Genomic DNA, 15,371 nt, shown 5'->3' with positions numbered 1-15,371 from the left:
ACCCGACCAAACCCGTTACATATGCAACCATCTGTCGAACACGCTGTGAGGAAAACTAGATCTGCTTCAGTTTGCCTATAAGGTAAAACATGGTGTAGAGGATGTATGTCTCACACTTTTAGACACTGTCACTAAACAACACACCAGAATTGTATTGTAAGTGTTGTTGCATAAATACTTGTGTTTTCATGATGCACAGTTCATAATTGCTGTTATAATTTCATGTAACAAATATAACTTAATTTGGTGTAAAGATAAAATGTAATACATGTTTAAGAACTAAAGGGTAGAATAAGCTGCTAAATGATATGTGGTTAACAGTGTATCTATCTCATTCTGTATATTTACGTTTGTCCCGGAACTAATGTTTTCTGTCTGTGTTACCGCTACAACGGTTTAAGTCGACACTCACTGCCTTGAATTCCGGCGGAGCAGATAGCTCCGATGCTTGTTAAACTGCATTAAAGTTAAAAATGTGGTTTGAAGTTAATGCAGACGACCAAATGGACATTCAAGAGACTTCAAAGAACTTAGTAACCTCTTTTCACGACAAGCGGCCAACGAGGTATTATTATATTGTTTTTATTGATCTGGATGTTGTTTGTATTTTCTCTGCTAAGCTATAATGTATTGATTTATTTGTACTGTGTTCACTTACAATGTAGTTCTCACGGCGTATAAGGCATATACGACGTTCAAGGCGTACATGGTGTGAAGCTGGATGTACCAAAGAGACCCGATGTGCCCACAGCAATAAACGCCCGTTGCAAAGAACTGACCTGTGTCTGTGTTGTCGCGAAGAGAGCTACAGTGAGAACTCGACCTGCTCGGCGCGGGTATGAGAGAAGACGAGATTACGGCGGGTAACGACGTGATGAAGATCCAGCATGTAAGATAAGCAAAGCCCAGGACACACTGTCGACATAGCTACCACAAGCAAATGTTATAAGACTTTGTTAAAAGGTGCGACTTTCCGTATAAAGGCCAGAAAGAGCTCTACCAAAGCCATCTTAAGTCAAGTGGTGTGAGAAGTGGTTTAACTTGGAAATTGCAGTTAAGGATTTAAGTCTATTACCCTTGCATACTGTTTAGCCTGTGTTTAAGAAAACATCTAATGTGCTGGTATTCATGATTGTTACATGCAACAAATCTAAAAGGAAGAAAGTTCAAACCCCTTAAGCAAATTAACACGTTTCAGTAAGGTTAAAGGAAAGTACATTGTAATTTATTTTCTTTATTTATACTTTGAAAGGTAACAGAAGTTAAAGTATAACTTAAGCTAAGTTTAAAGAGTAATTTCATTGATGTTTTTTCAATTTCAAGTGCAAAAACAAGTGTTTCGATGCCTTTTGAGCATATTTAATTCACAATTAAGGTTTATGTTAATTGAGGTTTGTGTTTGCCAAACTAATTCCTAGTTTAAGCTAACTTGAAGTCTAAACAAGTTTAAATACTGACACAGTTTGTGGTACAACATTTACGTATTCAGAATTAGACTTCGCACACAGTCTTCACACATCTGTTAAGATTCAAATAATTACTAAAAATTTCCTAGTTAATCACACTTAGCCTACTGTAGCTTACACACAGCCCAAAATGTCAAACTCAAGTCCTGAGACCTGTCATGAGAATAGAAAATCATCTGCTCAAGCCGAAGCTATAGACATTGGCGCTACAGAAGATGTAGAAAGGCTACGAAGAAGCGAAAGAACCCGAACCCTAACAGAAAAGGGAAAAGAATTCGAAGAAGAAAAGCTAAAGAGCATACAACGTCGGTATAGAATACTCTATGAGAAGTGGAGGTATCACGCAAGAACAAGCAAAGAAATACTGAATGATGAGGCCTCCGAAGACGAATTGTATGAGCTAATTGAGAACATGAAAGCTACGTGTTCTGATGTAAAGATGGTTTACGAAGAATTACGTAGAGTCCAAGCTCCTGAAGCAGAACTGCGACGTAGAGTAGACACATGTATATCGCTGTCAGGATTTATCATTCAAAAGGCAGAAAGGCATCTTAAAGGCATCACAACAGAAGATCCCTGGCCTGATGTTGGATCGATCCTGAACTCTACATGTTCTCCATCAAGACCACTGTCACATCAATCACAATGTGGTTCTGTCAACTCTAGCTTCCACTCGCTTAAAAAAACATGAGGCTGCTGCCGAAGCTGCTGCATCACAGGAGGTTTTAGCGGTGTTGGATGAACAAGAAAAGGAAATGACAGAACTTCAAAGGTTAGAGGTTGAAGATAAGCAACGACTGGCACAGTTTGAGTCTGAGAACCTTGCTAGGCAGCAAGCGATGCAAGAGCAGCGTAGAAAACTCGAACGTCTTGAAGAAGTGAAGAAATTGAATGCCGCAAGAGCTCGAGTAAAGGTCTACAACCAAATCAAAGAAAACTTCGAAGCGATTGACTTGCCTCATACTGTTGCATTAGCAGGAGAACCTCAAACACTCTATGCTTCAAGTCCCCCATTCATTCCTCCATCTCTACCAGTCGCATCACAAATTCTCAATGCCTCAAGTCCCCCATTCAGTCCTCCATCCCTACCAGTCGCATCACAAACTCTTCTTGCCTCAAACACCCCATTCATTCCTCAATCTCTTCCAGCTACAATGCAAGCCCTTCATAGTCCACAAAGCCTGCAACTGGTATCTCAAGCCCCATCAACTTTAGTGCCCATACCTCAAGTGCAGAACAGCTCTGATTTGGTCAACGTTCTAGCAGAAGCTATAAGTGCTAATCGTCTTCCAACTCCAGAGCCCTCATTATTCACTGGAGATCCTTTGAAATTCAAAGATTGGCAATTATCCTTTGAAGCGCTAATCAATAGGAAAAACATTCCAAAGAACGAAAAGCTGTACTACCTTAGAAAGTACCTTGGTGGCGCTGCAAAGAAAGCTGTAGAAGGATTTGTCCTACTAGGAACGGAATCAGCATACGACTCAGCCTGGCAGCTGCTGGAAAAGCGTTTCGGAGACCCTTTCGTGATTGGGAAGTCCTTCAGAAACAAGCTGCACGCATGGCCAAAAATAAGCTCTAAGGATGGGTTTGAACTAAGAGAATTTGCAGACTTTCTTAGGAGCTGTGAAACAGCAATGCCCTACATTAGAACATTGGAAGTTCTGAACGACTGCAATGAGAGTCAAAAAATCCTACTGAAATTGCCTGACTGGTTGGTATCCAGATGGAATCGCAAGGCAATGGAAGTCAGACAAACAAGAGCTGAGTATCCACCGTTCAAAGAGTTCGTAGAATTTCTGTCGAAGGAAGCAGATCTTGCTTGTGATCCCATATCTTCGGTACAGGCGCTGAAGAATGTGGAAAGTGAGAAACCAAGGTACCCACGAAACCAACCCATACAAGCTAAAACACTGTCTACAAACACAACAGAGAGCAGCATTCCATCGTGTGGTTTCTGCAAAAGAACAGGGCATGTTCTCGCCAAGTGTAGAAGGTTCCTTGAAAAGACAGTTCAAGAGCGCGTCAAGTTTGTACAGGTGGAGAAGCTTTGCTTTGGATGTCTAAAGGCTGGTCATCATTCGAGAAGATGTGATAACAAGAACACATGCGAAAGGTGCCAGAGGAGACATCCAACATGTTTGCACGATGACAAGTTCAGTGAACGTCAAAGGTCATCACCTCTAAAGGGAGAAGAACACTTAAATACAAGGCAAACATCAAAGAGATGACTGCAACTGCAACCACAAACAGAGTCGTACAAGACGGCGTAAGCACACAAACCTCTTCAATTGTTCCTGTCTGGATCTCATCCACAAAACGACCAGATCAAGAAGTTCTTGTCTACGCGCTCCTAGACACACAGAGCGACACAACCTTTATTCTAGATGAAGTGGCCCAGGAGCTCAACACAAACAAAGAAAATGTCAGTTTGCGACTATCCACAATGTCTACAAGGTCGACAGTCATACCCTGTCAAAAGCTAACAAACCTGCAAGTGAGAGGATACAACTTAGAGAAAAGGATTCCATTACCATCACTTTTCACACGAGAGTTTATCCCAGCCGACAGATCGCATATTCCAACCTCTGAAACAGCACTAAAATGGCCTCATCTGGAACAATTAGCAGACAAGATTCCACCACCATTGGACTGCGAAGTAGGCCTATTGATTGGTTATAACTGTCAGCAAGCTCTTCTACCAAGGGAAATCCTGGCGGGCAAAGAGAACCATCCATACGCGCAGAGAACTGATCTCGGCTGGAGCATAGTCGGCTGCTCAAATCTAGAAAGTGACTGCAGTGATGCAATAGGAACCAGTCATAGAATCATAGTGCGACAGGTGACGCCTGCAGTGCATCAATCAGTTGAGTTAAAGAGAGAAGTACACTTTGCCTGCAGAACTAAGGTCAAAGAGATTAGTCCAACAGACATCATCAAGGTTCTCGAATTCGATTTCGCAGATCACACTACGGATGACAACCTCGTTTCTCAGGAAGACCTTCTTTTCTTGTCCAAGGTAGAGAAGGGCATAAAGCACAAGGAAGACGGCCACTACGAACTACCACTTCCTTTCAAGACGGACAAACCTAATCTCCCAGACAATAAGCAATGTGCTGTTCGAAGGCTCGCCTCTTTAGAGCGAAAGTTGAGAAAAAATGAGCAGTATAACAAGGATTATGTCCGTTTCATGAAAGACATAATAACTCTAGGAGATGCTGAGAAGGTCCCATGGAATGAACTCGATAATCAATCAGTGTGGTACATTCCGCACCATGGAGTCTATCACCCCCACAAACCTGGGAAGATCCGTGTTGTTTTCGACTGTTCAGCACGTTTCCAAGAAACCTCTCTAAATGATCATCTTCTGACCGGGCCAGATCTGACCAACACATTAGTCGGAGTACTATTTCGATTTAGAAAGGGTCCAATAGCCATTATGTGCGACATTGAAAGAATGTTTCATCAATTTCATGTCGCAAAGGAACACCAAGACTACTTAAGATTCCTCTGGTGGGACAAAGGCGATCTGGACTCGAAACCCTCAGTGTACAGAATGAAAGTGCACTTGTTTGGAGCAGCATCGTCCCCTGGCTGCTCCAACTTTGGACTCAAACATCTGGCATCTCAGGGTCATGGAATGTTCAGCGAGGAGTCCATCAAGTTCATCCAAAGAAGCTTCTATGTTGACGATGGCTTAATAAGCGTAAAAACAATCGATGAAGCCATTCATCTGGTGGAAGAGTCTAGAGCCTTGTGCAGAACAGGAAATCTTCGGCTGCACAAGTTTGTGTCCAATGAAAAGAAGTAACCGCCGCAATACCACCAGAAGAACGTGCTCAGACCAAAGATCAAGATATGGCCTTAGGAGAATTTCACATCGAGCGAGCACTTGGAGTTCAGTGGTGCATCGAAACTGATGAATTCAAATTCAGAGTCGTGGTTAAAGAGAGCCCACTGACAAGAAGAGGAGTTCTCTCTACAGTCGCCTCTGTCTACGATCCGTTAGGGTTTGTAGCCCCCTTTATATTAGTCGGCAAACAGATCCTGCAAGAGCTATGTAGAGAAAAGGTAGGCTGGGATGAAGATCTTCCCGAACACATTCTGCCAAGATGGGAGTTATGGCTTAAGGATTTGCCACACCTGGCAGCACTGAATGTTCCAAGAAGTTACCTTCCATCACATTTTGACTCAGTCATGCGTTATGAGTTACACAACTTTTCAGATGCAAGTCTCAATGGATACGGTGCATGTTCTTATCTCCGAGCAATAAGTGAAACAGGACAGATCAGTTGTTCACTTGTCATGGGGAAGGCAAGAGTAGCCCCTACCAAGCTAACGACCATCCCGAGACTTGAATTGTCATCAGCTGTGACTTCAGTGCGCAACGGCGATGTTGTAAAAAGGGAGCTTGAGATTGAGAACTTAGAAGAGTATTACTGGACTGATTCGAAGGTGGTTCTTGGCTATGTGAACAATGATGCAAAGAGGTTCCACACATTCGTAGCCAATCGGATCCAACGTATAAGAGCTAGCACGAATCCTGAACAATGGCGACATGTCAGCTCTGGAAATAATCCAGCCGACCATGCCTCAAGAGGACTGACTTCGGTTCAGTTGAAGGAGTCGAACTGGCTGAAAGGACCTGACTTTCTTTGGCAGCAGAATCTTCCATGTAAAGAGGAAATGGTGGGAGAAGTTGAAATGACCGATCCTGAGCTTCGCAAAGCCCATGTTCATGCAGTCAAGATGAAAGAGGTGAATTCACTGGTGAAGCGCTTTACAAAGTTTTCGGACTGGTCCAGAGCAGTGAGAGCGGCTGCTAGGCTAAAGAGATTCATCAGAGAATTCAAAGGACATCAGCCAAGAACAAAGGAAGCAACTAGCCTTGAAGAAAGAAGAGAAGCCGAAATCTTTATTATCAAGCTGGTGCAAGAAGAAGCTTTTGCTGAAGACATTCAGAAAATCAAGCTCCAGAAAGAAAACACCCTGAACAAGCGTAACAAGTTACGCCAGCTGAATGCCTTCTTGGATAAGGACAATGTTCTCAGAGTGGGAGGACGATTATCTCGATCAGCCTTACACCATGACGTAAAACATCCGGCAATACTTCCGAAGAAATCTCATGTGTCAGCCCTTCTAGTCAAACACTATCACGAGCGTGTACATCACCAAGGAAGAGGCATGACCATGAACGAGCTGCGCGCAAATGGAATATGGATTCTTGGTTGCGGAAGTGCTGTCTCCTCACACATTTATAAATGCGTAACTTGCAGGAGATACAGAAGAGCCACAGAAGTCCAAAAAATGGCAGATCTCCCGGAAGAGAGAACAGAAATGTCCCCTCCTTTTACCTATTGCGGACTCGATTGCTTTGGCCCCTTCATCGTAAAGGAAGGAAGGAAAGAGTTGAAACGCTATGGATTGTTGTTTACTTGCTTATGCTCCAGAGCAGTACATATAGAAACACTAGACGACTTAACAACAGACGCTTTCATGAACGCGCTTCGAACATTTGTAGCTATTAGAGGACCTGTGCGTCAATTGAGATGCGATCAGGGAACAAATTTCATGGGTGCCAGGAGACTGTTTTCTGAATTGCTTAAAGGAATTGACCAAGAACGTCAACGAGCATTCGGTTGCGAATTTGTAACGAACGTCCCATCAGCAAGTCATATGGGTGGAGTTTGGGAGCGTCAAATTCGAACTATCCGAAGCCTCTTAACCGTTATGCTCGACAAATCCGCAAGCAGACTTGACACCACATCGCTGAGAACGTTTCTCTACGAAACAATGGCTATAATCAACAGCAGACCGTTAAGTGTTGAACATCTTCATGATCCCAATGGACCAGAACCTCTCACACCCAACCATATTCTAACGATGAAATCATCAGTTATTCTGCCCCCTCCCGGGCAGTTTTGCAAAGAAGATCTCTATTTGCGCAAACGTTGGAGAAGAGTGCAGTTCTTAGCTGATGAATTCTGGCAAAGATGGAAGCGGGAATACTTGCTAAACCTTCAACAACGACAGAAATGGCAAAGAACAACACGGAATTCACAAGTGGATGACATTGTGATTCTACAAGATGACAGCTCTCCAAGAAACGAATGGAAGCTTGCCAGGGTCGTAGAAGTTCACCCTAGTGCAGACAGTATGGTGCGGAAGTTGAAGCTACTAGTCGGAGACACTACTGATAAAGGACAGCCACTAACTAAAAGAATCTACCTCGAAAGGCCCATTCACAAAGTAGTTACCTTACTTGAATCTAACTGAGTCACATACACAAGATTACATTCATTCAGTCTTACAACACCTTTAATTGACCTTCCACGTATAGAAATCCTACATTTCAAGTTAATTAGGGATTTGGTGGGAGTGTAAGTGTTGTTGCATAAATACTTGTGTTTTCATGATGCACAGTTCATAATTGCTGTTATAATTTCATGTAACAAATATAACTTAATTTGGTGTAAAGATAAAATGTAATACATGTTTAAGAACTAAAGGGTAGAATAAGCTGCTAAATGATATGTGGTTAACAGTGTATCTATCTCATTCTGTATATTTACGTTTGTCCCGGAACTAATGTTTTCTGTCTGTGTTACCGCTACAACGGTTTAAGTCGACACTCACTGCCTTGAATTCCGGCGGAGCAGATAGCTCCGATGCTTGTTAAACTGCATTAAAGTTAAAAATGTGGTTTGAAGTTAATGCAGACGACCAAATGGACATTCAAGAGACTTCAAAGAACTTAGTAACCTCTTTTCACGACAAGCGGCCAACGAGGTATTATTATATTGTTTTTATTGATCTGGATGTTGTTTGTATTTTCTCTGCTAAGCTATAATGTATTGATTTATTTGTACTGTGTTCACTTACAATGTAGTTCTCACGGCGTATAAGGCATATACGACGTTCAAGGCGTACATGGTGTGAAGCTGGATGTACCAAAGAGACCCGATGTGCCCACAGCAATAAACGCCCGTTGCAAAGAACTGACCTGTGTCTGTGTTGTCGCGAAGAGAGCTACATGTATTCATGGACTTTTCTTATGCTTTTAATACTGTAAACACAAACAACCTACTGCACTGCCTCTTTGACCTCCAGGTCCACCCGACACTGATTTTATGGATAAAGAGTTTTTTACAAGACAGACCACAACATGTGTTTTTAAATGGTGTTAACTCCAGCAAGCTGGTTTTAAACACTGGACTCCCCAGGGCTGTGTCTTATCTCCCATTCTCTTCTCTGCTTATACTAACAGCATTTCCTGTAGCAGTGAAGGAATAACTGTTTTTAAGTACGCAGATAACACGGCCCTGGTGGATCACCTGACTGGCACTGATGCCCTATCCCAATAGTCAACAACCTGGTCCAAACATTTACTGATCATTCCCTGGAGCTCAATATAACAAAAACTGTGGGAGCAGAGTGAAGACCTCTTCCCATCTCTTTCAACCTCTCAGTATCCAGGGTCAGCTGCTGGAGCAGGTTGTATCCTTCAAGTACCTGAGAACAGAGATCGACACCTGCCTGTCCTTCACACAACACGCTGACTCTGTGTTAACAAAAGCACAACAGCGCCTCCACCTGCTGAGGAAACTAAGGACTTGTTAGCAAGGAGATTTTCACTCTGGTTTACTTGTTACTCATTGAATCCATTCTCACCTTCAACATCTCATCCTGGTACAACCTCCTCGCTGCCAAACATAAAACCAAACTGTCTCGCGTAATAAACCACTGCAGCAAGATAATCGGCTCACCAGGAACCCCCTTATCTGAACTGTACAACCACTCTGTGATCAGGAAGGCTACCCTGATCACAGGGGATCCCTCTCACCCTCTCCATCACTCCATCACTCTCCATAACTCTTTCCAGTTACTGTCATTAGGCAGGCAATATAAAGTTCCACTGGCCAGGAAAAACATTTACAAGAAATCTTTCATACCGTCTGCAATAACCACTCTGAACAACAAATAATAGACATGGTACAGCTGCTGTTTTTAAATGTGCTTTAATGTATGTTTTAAATGAGCCTTGTTGACATTTAGCTGACGCTTTTATCCAAAGCGACTTACAATTGCTATACATGTCAGAGGTCACACGCCTCTGTAGCAACTAGGAGTTAAGTGTCTTGCTCAGGGACACAATGGTGGATGTTTCGCAGTGGGAATCGAACCAAGGTCTCTCACACCAAAGGCAAACATCTTATCCATGCGCCATCACCACCCCCCAAATTTGAAGGAGAATTTCTGTCTGTTCTATCTATCTTCATGTGTTTACAGGAATGATTGTTGTTCTTTAGCTCTGTTTTCTCTTATCAGCTTCCTGTCTGAGTTCAAGCTGCAGAACAGCTTCACTTATTAGCGTCGGTATGTCTGATTCTGTTCGTGCTCTCACGTTATTGGTGTGTTGGTTGCTCTGTCATCTCAGCTCCTGTATCTGAACCACACCGTCCCCTCTCTGGCCTTGCCCCCGTCAATATGCCTTTTGTTCGCTTTCTGGACAGTCTCTGGCCCAGTGTCCCAGTCTGCCACACCAAAAAAAGCTGTCATTTCCGCCTCGTCCTCTGTTCTGGTTCTCGTCCCCCTTCAGCTGAGCCACCATCAGCCGGTCTGCCAGCTGTTCCTTTTGTCTGTTCTTCTTTTCTGTTTTGTCGTTGAAGAACTCCTCAGCATGAACGGCGTGCCTCTTAACAATCTCTAGACGCTGTAACGCCCATGTCACACAGTTTCTCTTCACCATGACGCTGCTCTCTGGGTTGAGGCTGTTGAGGATGTTGTTGCTGTTCTTGTTCTCTCGGCTGTCCCGCCGGCGGTGGTTGTGAGGCTGGTGGAGTCCAGGTCTGGTTTGACATGCTGAGATGCAGATTTGTTAAGAGGAGCTGTCCCTGCCTTTATCTTAACCAATCAGTATCCGCTGCCCAGTCGGCTCTAAAGGGTTTCCCTTTTCTCTTTTTCTTTTCTTCTTCTGTTAACTTCCTCTCTAAAGTTTCTAACTGTCTGAGACTGAAGCTGCCTCTTCCTGGAAAGCCACATTCCTTCACCCACATGTCCAGTTGCTCAGTGCTCTGTTTGCCGTACTTGGTAATCATATAAGTGATATTAGGAGACGTCATTAGAGGTAATATCAGAGGAGTTTGTCCCTTTTTGCTGGAACTTGAACCCATTTTCTTTGTTAGCTTTTGACCCAAATTCCTCAAATGTGATAATATCTTTCTGTTCTCTTCAGGTATTTAAAATTAGAACTGGTTTGCTGGATGAAAACCACATTGTTCCTCTTCGATCTAAGGTTCGACTATCGGCCGAACCCTCCATTCCAGCACCTTGGAGTAGACTTTACCGGGGAGGCTGAGAAGTGTGATACCCCTGTAATTAGCACACACTCTCTGGTCCCCCATTTTGAATAGGGGAACTACCACCCCAGTCTGCCACTCCTTGGGCACTGTACCCGACTTCCACGCAATGTTAAAGAGACGTGTCATCCAAGACCCTCCACTCCCAAAGCTTTTAGCATTTCTGGGTGGATCTCATCAATCCCTGGGGCTTTGCCACTGTGGAGTTGTTTGACTACCTCAGTGACTTCCTCCAGGGAAATTGACGAGAAACCCCCATCAGGATTTAGGAGTCCCTCAAAGTGTTCCTTCCACCGCCCAACTACCTCCCCAGTTGAGGTCAACAGGGTCCCATCCTTACTGTACACAGCTTGGACGGTTCCCCACTTCCCCCTCCTGGGATGGCGGACAGTTCTCCAGAAGCACCTTGGTGCCGACCGAAAGTCCTTCTCCATGTCTTCTCCGAACTTCTCCCACACCCGCAGCTTAGCATCTGCCACAGCAGAGGCTGCAGTCCTTCGGGTGCCTTGCAACCGCCTCCAGAGTCCTCCGAGACAACAAATCCCGGAAGGCCTCCTTCTTCAGTCGGAAAGCTTCCCTGACCACCGGTGTCCACCACGGTGTTCGAGGCACCTAAGACCTTGAGACCACAGCTTCCCACTGTGGCTTCAGCAATAGAGGCTTTGAACATTGCCCACTCATGTTCAATGTCCCCAACCTCCACAGGGGTGCCTGAAAAGCTCCGCCAGAGGTTTAAGTTGAAGATCTCATGGACAGGGGCCTCCTCCAGACATTCCCAGTTCATCTGCACTACCCGTTTGGGCTTACCGCGTCTGTCCAGAATCTTGCCCTACCCCCTGACCCAACTCACCACCAGATGGTGATCAGTTGACAGCTCCGGTCTCACCACTGGAACGAGGACGGGCTCATCTGGAGGACACACATGAAAACCATTTCCATTCCAAAGCATGGTTTACCTCTCACTGAGCTCCTCCCCCACCACAGAGGGGTTTTAAGAGCCTGTCCAACTTTAAAATGAGCAGCAACATGAAGATCTGTGTTTCTGTTCAGGACCCTGAAGATCCTGATGTCATGAGGAATCTCACTGCTTCACCTCTGACCTTTACAAACTCTCACTGTTTTATCTCTCTGTTCCTCATGAACATTAGCTCTTTAGCTAACTCCACCACAGCCGGGTTCTGGTTCTAGAAAGTAAACAATAGGAGGAAAATAAATGGAAGAAGCACTTAAAAGTGGGAAAATGCCAAAAAGCTTAATATGACCTCTTTAATTCTTTGTTTGTTTGTTTGTTTGTTTGTTTTAAAGAGACAGTGCACATTGATGAACAGAAGGACTAAGTCCCAAATGTAAGCGAGCCAGAGTTAGCCGTACAGATTCATTTAATCTGGAGTCAGACATTTGTAAAAACAATGACAGAAGCACTAATGCACATTCTGACTACATATTTGTATTTGTTGTTGGTAGTAGTACAGATGCAGTTCGCTACGTTACCTTTGTTGCAGATTGTTTTACACAAGATTCAATTAGAAGAAAATGTTTATATTTATTTTCTTTCTGTTGTATTTTTCTTCTTTCCAACACCGGGAACCGGCTACTGCAAAATAAATCTGTTAACAGCTTCATACTGCGTACTACTATGAAACGCAGTATGCTATATGTAGTACATACTGCGCTCGCAGGTAGTATGTAGTAGGGCTGGGCTATAAAACAATAATGAGAATTATATAATTTTAGTGATATAGTCTACAGAGCTCCTATTTATTCACTTTACTGAGATCCAAAACAGAAAAGCAGCAACTCGTCACACTGGAGAAGCTGGAATTATTACAGACTTTTTCTTCAGCGCTCTAAACTGAAGCCACTTTTCCAAAGCTCTTCCTACAGTCTGCATCACCAACATGCATCTGGGCCAAACAGTTCATCTCAGTATCCCAATCAGGTTTATTGCCAGCTACATTTTCACATACGAGCACTTTGCCTCGGTGTGTTGGTGCTTAACAGGACACATAAACATAAGTATAGAAATATAAAGAAAGAGAAAGTCAAGAGATCCAAAATGTACAAGTACACAAAATAATCCAACAAATAAACAGGATATTTGACAGGAATGTGCAAAAATTCTCCTCCAAAACTGACTCAAAGCATCAAAACACAGATTTTGTCTGCGTCACTTTTTAAAAGCATCATTTATTAAAAATGTTGTGAAAACTAGCTAAAGAAATGTTAACTAACAAATGAAAATGCATTCAGAAAGGTTTGTTTGCACAATAAGAAAAGCTGCAGTGTAGTTTAAATCTAGAAGAAACAAAAAAGTAAGTGAAGCTAAAAGAAAAACAAGCTGCTGATTTCTGCATTATATTCTGTTCTAGTTTTAGATTTGAATCCTCACCTGCGACCTATATTTAGTTTCCCTTCATAGAAATAAAGACATTTCCAGCAGATGTTGGTGCAGAAAATGTTTCCAGACTGCAGGAAATGAAGTGTTTGATGGTCAAAACGCCACAGTCTAAAATGATGATTTAGCTTCAATCTGTCAGTTTTCAGTTATTTTGCAGATTTTATTTCCAGACTTTCATAAAATGTACAAAGCAACCTTGAATGATGTTTTTAAACATTTTTATTTGTCCATTTTACACAAAGTCCGTCAGCTGCAGCACTTTTCAAGTAAAAGTTCAAGCTGTCTTTTTAAAACTCTGCAAACTGAATCAGATATGGTTTGAAAGTTTGTTTTCTAGAGCACAATGTTGACTAGTTCATTTATCAGATATCTAGAAGAGATGTGTTCATGTGACAAACTGGAATATGTTTCTAATGCGTTAGCTAATCGTTAAAGCCTGTTACACTGGGCTCTCGTCTTCCAGCTTTTCTCACTTGCTAACATGCATCGGTCCAAACTCTTCACACAGTCAGAGAAACAGAAGTGTGTGTGGATCAAACTGTCAATCACTTTTATTGCTAATTGCTGCACACATTCAATGAGCACTTTCTCTAAAATCAGGAACTCTTTTCTTTCCTGCTCCACCTCCTGCAGAACTCTTTATATTAATCAAAACAGCATGACGGCAAACGTCCAGCATTTCTGCACCAAACAATCTGAAATCTCTAGAAGAGCTCAGCAGAATATTGACTTCAATGCGTCTGTGTAGAGAACTGTGTGCAGTGTTTTGAACAAAGAGCTGCAGTCTGAGTGGAAAGCAAGAAATGTGCTTTCATTTGAGCAGATTTGCTTCAGAGGGTTGGAACATGAATTACAGATGATACTGCAGCACTGAACTTTAGGAACTAGACTTTAGTTTGAACTTTTTCTTTTTCCAAAGTAAATGACTGTACGGAATGATAAAGAAACAAGTCCTTCCTTTTTCCACTTCAAAGATGAAAGTTCATCATTTCTGTAGAATGCTCCTTGTAATCAGTGTTTTTAGCTCAGTGTGTTATCAGTGACAGTGTTTGCTTTCTGACTGAGAGTTGTTGCCTGTGTTTGGTCCAACCAGTTTATTTTGAGACATGTATGAAGTGTTTTGGTGGTTTTAGTGAGTGTTGGAGGTGAGATTAACTGTTTGGCCCAGATGCATGCTGCATCATATTAGAATCTATTACGATCTCTGACTTGTACTCTGATCTGTGGAGCCAGTGAGTTCTTGTAAACGTTCTTGTGAGACTCGACCTTGTCAGATTCCCAGAGAACACTGATATCTGGCAGCCATGACGACTGAGCTGCTGTCTCTAGCTGATCAGTCTAACTGTTGTCTCCCTAACAAGGACAGTTACATGAGAGAAAGAACTAGAGCTGGAAGGTCAGTGAACACTTGAGGGCTCAGATAACGACTCCAAGCTACACCTGTCTTACCCAAATATATATTAGACATATTATATATGGAAGTCTCTTTGGATAAAAGCGTCAGCTAAATGATTCATTTTGGGAGGAAAAACATCAAACTTTCATCAGCAGATGCTTTTGTCCTGGTCTCTCTTATTTAAGCACAACTTCTCTCCACACAGATATTAGATTTGCAATAAGAAGGACATTCTCTTTAAGAACAATATTTTACTTGTCGGTCAGCTGTTTGATACTAATGGCAGGCTGTAGAGCTACTCAGACTTTTTGATGACGAATCAAATTCCCATATCAGTTAAAGAGTATGCGATTGTTTTTGATGCCGTTCCTTCAGGAGGCAGGATGCTGCTGGACGCATTAACTTCCTGTGGCCACACTATCACACTATCACTTTATTTGACTCTGCTGCAAGCAACAGGTCAATTCAAAACTAATACGAGATTTATTCCAAAAAGGTGTTGTTACTATTCCTTCCATAACATCGTGTTAGAATAGTATAATAGAGAGTGTGTCTTGGGATAAAGTGTGGTTATTACCCTTTAAATATTTGCTCACTAAGAGTGTGAGAGAAGTTTTGTGTAAAGTGATTCAGTGGTTCTACCCAGCGAAATCTTTCTTTAAAGATATAAACAGAATATTCAAACTGAGTGTTCTCTCTGTGAAAATGCAGAGGAAAATGTTTCCCATTTATTTTGGAACTGTTCTCATACT

At 42.6% G+C, this 15,371-nt stretch overlaps 2 protein-coding genes and 1 long non-coding RNA gene across 6 annotated transcripts in view; 2 read left to right on the top strand and 1 right to left on the bottom strand.

Moving 5' to 3' along the window:
• The window catches only part of LOC119909376 (NLR family CARD domain-containing protein 3-like), a 622,129-nt gene that overhangs the window by 514,814 nt on the left and 91,944 nt on the right, over positions 1–15,371 (bottom strand). The gene's annotated exons all lie outside the window — the stretch shown is intronic.
• On the top strand, positions 161–775 carry LOC119909456. Its single transcript, XR_005445440.1, has 2 exons — positions 161–565; positions 666–775. It is a non-coding gene; the product is annotated as an uncharacterized LOC119909456 (long non-coding RNA).
• Positions 5,291–8,465, top strand: LOC119909393. Its single transcript, XM_038727595.1, has 2 exons — positions 5,291–8,255; positions 8,356–8,465. The coding sequence occupies exon 1, from the start codon at positions 5,325–5,327 to the stop codon at positions 7,740–7,742; it is 2,418 nt and encodes an 805-aa protein (XP_038583523.1). The 5' UTR covers positions 5,291–5,324; the 3' UTR covers positions 7,743–8,255; positions 8,356–8,465.

Source organism: Micropterus salmoides, unplaced genomic scaffold (genome assembly GCF_014851395.1).
Source record: "Micropterus salmoides isolate LMB-PRFRI ecotype aquatic unplaced genomic scaffold, ASM1485139v1 Ms_hic_scaffold_18, whole genome shotgun sequence".
Classification (NCBI taxonomy): Eukaryota; Metazoa; Chordata; class Actinopteri; order Centrarchiformes; family Centrarchidae; genus Micropterus; species Micropterus salmoides.
The sequence above is the reverse complement of the archived record's forward strand: the minus strand, read 5'-3'. Positions and strand labels throughout refer to the sequence as shown.